This window comes from Montipora foliosa, chromosome 5 (assembly GCF_036669935.1).
Source record: "Montipora foliosa isolate CH-2021 chromosome 5, ASM3666993v2, whole genome shotgun sequence".
Classification (NCBI taxonomy): Eukaryota; Metazoa; Cnidaria; class Anthozoa; order Scleractinia; family Acroporidae; genus Montipora; species Montipora foliosa.
Window position 1 is genome coordinate 37,498,303 of NC_090873.1, and position 5,000 is coordinate 37,503,302.

At 40.6% G+C, this 5,000-nt stretch overlaps 1 protein-coding gene across 3 annotated transcripts in view; it reads right to left on the reverse strand.

The window, feature by feature from the left end:
- The window catches only part of LOC138004102 (stimulated by retinoic acid gene 6 protein-like), a 91,169-nt gene that overhangs the window by 72,646 nt on the left and 13,523 nt on the right, over window positions 1-5,000 (reverse strand). For 2 of the 3 annotated variants that reach the window (XM_068850513.1, XM_068850515.1), the window contains exons 4-6: window positions 4,029-4,180; window positions 3,272-3,392; window positions 300-348 (exon numbers count right to left, since the gene is read on the reverse strand). In XM_068850513.1, coding sequence (XP_068706614.1) covers window positions 300-348; window positions 3,272-3,392; window positions 4,029-4,180 — 322 coding nt within the window. The remainder of the gene's footprint in view (window positions 1-299; window positions 349-3,271; window positions 3,393-4,028; window positions 4,181-5,000) is intronic. The other variant, XM_068850514.1, reaches the window with a different exon arrangement.

Below are 5,000 nucleotides of genomic sequence, written 5' to 3' on the forward strand. Positions count from 1 at the left end.
TTTGGGGGCTCATTTTGTTGAAACTAAAGCGCGCTTCCAACAGAGCTGTTTATTTTCGTGATTTATGCACGCGCTGCGGGCCTATTGGCACCACGGACTTACTCTCGTACACTCTTACAACCCGGTGACATAGTGTGTAGTGCACTTACAGTGACTTCCCAAAAAAAATGGATATGGATGACCTGGTACTGATGTCTTAAAAAGGACATATGTTGTATAGTTACACCGCGGTACAAACAGCCCTAACTTAAAAGGACAATATGTAGATGTAGACAAATGTAGGTGAAGTTTAAACTCACACTGAACGAACTGCTACACTGGAAAGCGATACCAAATCCAACCGAGAATCTGTCAAATAATTTTAAAAAATCAAACAATTAAAGCTGATTTTCAATAGTGACGCAAGCACAAGCACATTTAGGTGTCACTTTGAGAATATGCGTAGGAGAACAAAATTAGCTTTTAGTGAATATTCGTTTAGTTAATATTGGTATTCGTTGTCGTTTTCTTCGTCTATGACAGAATACTACGAATCAAAGGCAAGCTCAGTGTTTGCTAACGTCCAAGGCAGTCGTTTTTCGGGAAGTCGTATTCCTCCTCCAAACAAAAGCACATGCTAACCCGATTTCAAGCAACAATTTTTGTCCTGCAATTTAGCCAATCAAATTTTATCTACTGAATGTCACACGCACAACAACTTAAGAACGTTCGCGCCCAAAATGTTCCCACGTACAGATTTTATTTAAACTTGCCACGCAGAAAGATAATGATCTACTTTTGCCAAAAGGCAAAAAACATGGGGGGTCACCGTGCTCGTTTTCGAGATCATGAGGTGCACTTTCAGAAGATTGCGTTAATTTAAGACCATCTTAGCTTACAACTGTCAGCAATAAAAAAGCTATATTGGTGAAAATTAGATCAGGTAAACGTACTCAATTCAACATAAGTAATATAACTAAATTAACCTTTGCAGCTGATGTCTTTTTCTGAGCTGAAATAGACCTTGAAAAACGATGCATATTAGTCTAAGAAAGAAAACTTCGGTAGCACGAGAGCATATAAGGCGAAATATTTGTAACTTCTCACGCACATATTTTTTATTTTATTTTATTTTTTTTAATGGACAAAATCAGATAAGAACGTGATCTACGAAGAAAACTCGGGGTCACCGAGCATTCAAGAGAGTAAAATCGCTGCGAACTTCTCAAAGCCGATGGTATATTCGCACTGTCACGTCATTCCGTGACATTTCCGAGAAGACCTGTGTCCACAGCTATCCCATGATGCCACACGCTTTCACGTTCCATTCTTGTGGAAAATGTTTGCGCCTTTAGTATCGTGTTTACTTTCGTGGTCTGCGATGCTTGACGTGGGCGTGACATGCGCGAAAAAAAGCGCAGTAGCAATGGGCGCGAACGTCCTTAAGGAGGCTTCCAAGAGTTTAAGGGCCGCGCGCAAGCTGAGCACTAGTAAGGCGCGTAAAGCCTGAATCGCTCTTGTCTTTCTGATTTTTGTGACGTCAGCGTGACCAAATCTTTAAAATTAATTTCTAATTTTCTAGCGTTCCCTTCAATTTTTTTTTTAAGAATTACCTCAGTTCTAGCCACACTCAGTTCCTATCAATTACCCTATATTTGTTAAAATCTGTCAGAGCTAATCGAATATATTAAGGAAAGTGACAAATTACACAATATTGGCAGAACCGTCTGAACGACCTCGACTTTTTATCACTTCAAAATGTCAGGCAAAAGGAAAAGAAAAGTATAAAGATTAAGGAATTTAGGCCAAAAATAAGAATATATCGGCCTGTCATTAGATGTGATGTTGGCACGATAACGGCCATAATCCAAAAGTTGACACCCAAAAATAAGACATTATATCGGTACCCATACTGGTACATCTCTACAGGAGAAACTTTAAGAGAAATTAACTACAGTATGTAACAAAATTCCTTGGGACAGTACATGACTATACAGATCTGAGCGCTTCCAAGGCCTGCTCTCCTCCTCACAATGTTGTTTGAACGCGAGTTCCCGACCCATTTGCCAAAAAACATTAGGGCCGTTTATACGGGAGAAAATAAGCCGTGGCTTACTCTGACCGAGGCTTACATAAGACGCGAACACCCCGAATAAATGGTACAAAATCTACGTTCACGGCTCTCTCAAGCCGCGGCTTATCCACGCCAGGGAGTTTATACTCGAATAAATAGTTCCTTTCGCGTATTATGTACGCCGCGGCCAGAGTAAGCCGCGGCTTATTTTCTCTCGTGTAAACGGCCCTATTGTGGGAGGGCAAGGTATTGTAAAGTGTTTCAACAATTTTGTCCGATAGTGTAGGTTTCCTTTTGTAACTCGAGCTCTGCAGTGAGGGTATTTGCAAGTACTCTAGGGAACCACCTTAAGCCCTAAGGGTTAATAAATTGGCCATCGTTAGGCAATCTTAACTGATTAGAGTGTAACGTGAAGTGCTAAGTTTCTACCCCATATGAACCACGTGAGCATTAGCCCTACTGATGGAAATGGCCCACACAACGACAGAGAAAAACTCTGACCAGGGTGGGAATTGAACTTCCACGACCTTCGGGTTAGATCACCGCTGCTGTACCGACTGAACTACAAGGTCAGGAAGGAAACTTCGCACTTCACATTACATTCTAATCAGTTAAGTCTGTTCAAATATCAGTGCTACACGGCCAACGTTTGCAAAAACGTAATCCTTCCTTGTAGTTGTACATGTTCATTGCCGTGACTTTAACATCTTACGTTCCCACAGCCTGCTCCTGTCTGACCTTGCAGCACAGTCGGTAGAGCAGCGGTGATCTAACGCGAAGGGCGTGGGTTCAATTCCCTCCCTGGTCAAGGTTTTTCTCTGTCCTTGTGTGGGCCCATTTCCATCAGTAGGGCAAACGCTCACATGGTTCATATGGGGTAGAAACTTGGCACTTCACATTACATTCTAATCACTTAAGTCTGTTTAAATATAAGTACTACACGGCCAACGTTTGCAATAACGTAATCCTTCCTCATCGTTAGACAATGACTGGATCGCGATTGGCCTCGCAGATCATACTATGTCCAATACAACTGCATTACTCAAATATGAATTCTTTCGCTGAGGTCTTAAGGTGGTCCCAACAAGATGACAGCCGCGATTTTCTTGCCCTTTTCAAACAACAGTTGGTCGATCCAGTCTTTTTTTTTTCTTTGAGATAGTGACGTCAAATGAAAACCTAGGGCATGTGCAACGCTTATGTTTGAGATTATCCAACCTTATAGCTCCATAAATAAATCCCAGGACAGCTCCTATCAGCCTGTGATCTGTTGCAAGGCAGGCAAAAAACGGGTAAAAGAGTATTCCATACACAAGGACAAGTATCAGACCCTCCACGACTAGAAACAAACAAACAAATGAAGGCTGAGAAAAATTGCTCGTTATACTCTCTAATAAAAAGTTCTTTGCTACAACAATCTTGTCTGCGAACACTTCCACACCGAAAAGGTAGCAATAATGAAATCGGCTAAGTCAAGGGAAGATCTTTTCTTTCCGTTCCAGTCGTTTCTCTGCTTCCTTTTTTTCATCCAAAATATGAATATTTAAAGCTTTGAGAAAACAAAGGATTTAATTTCTTCATGATACAGAAGTTAAGGTAAGTAAGTGAAAACCGATTAAAAAGCTAATGACACCTTGTACTCTTTTCATCATCAACAATATCTCGCAACATCTCCCAATCATCGATATCAGTCGAAGATGCCTCCTTTTAATCAAACGTTGCCTGACAAAATCACAAGTTGCAAACACGGAAATTTGTTTTACTACGATTTTAAACGTCCCTCGCTCCACTTATGCCACAAGTTCATTCAAATTCCTGACCATATGCAACTGAAGTGTCAATCAAAGATACTTGGATCCTATCTTCAACAATCGAACATTTTTGGCGACATCTAGAAATTGCACTTTTCGTCATTACACTTCATCAGTTTAAAGTTACAAATTAAAAGAAAATGTATCGAAAATCCAATAGTTACCCGTTAACCATGGCGAGGTAGACCAGGGAATGATTCCAGGAATATCAGCTCCTAGGAAGGCTTTTGCAAACAGGTTTGTGCAGGTAATGGCAGTAGCTCCGAAGGTTACAGCAATGGTGTATCTGTTGTGTTTACTGAAAAAGTTGACCGGTCTGTAAAGAAAGCGAATTTAGCAAACACTAGGAAATAAGGAGCTGCAGTCATATGGGTGGTTGCATGTTACGGCATCACCACGGGTACAAGAAAAAAACACAGATTATCTCGCTATACAATACATGAAATGTAACAAATGTTCATATAGTTTGAACTAGTACATGAGAGTTGGGAGGCTCGAACCGATAATCGACATAATCGTGCAATTGACACACAAGCGATTGACACACAATCTCAATTGGCTTGATAGCTCAGTTGATACAGCAGTGCAGAGCAATCGCAGGTTCAACGTCATGGGTTTCAGGTGGCTCAAGCCGGTTTCAAAGCTTTCAAGTAACGTTCTTATTAGAAGGTTTCGCACTACAACACTGTAACAGGTGTTAGCAATGTTATGGTACCATAAGAAACACCAATTATTGCTGAATAAGATACAGTCATTAGTGTGACGTAATAAGTCACGGTGGCAACGGGAAAGCCCTGTAATAACACCCTTCATTTTGTCTTTCGTTGCACACATCTCAAAAATAAACACAGTGACCCCCACTTTTTATTTCTGGAAAGTGATCAGATGGCCAAGATCAAAGTCTCTGCAAAGGTTAGGATTAGGTTAATTTTGCAGTACAGAATTTTTTTTTTAACTTTGCAGAAAGCTTCATCTCGGCCTTCTGATAGCAGCAATAAAAATGGGGTCTCCGGGTTTGTTTTTGAGATATGAGCAACTAAAGCTAATAGAGGGTGTTTTTGCTGGGCTTTCTCGTTGCCAAAGTAACTTATTACGTCATAATAATGACTGCATAAACGATGTTTCACATGGTACCA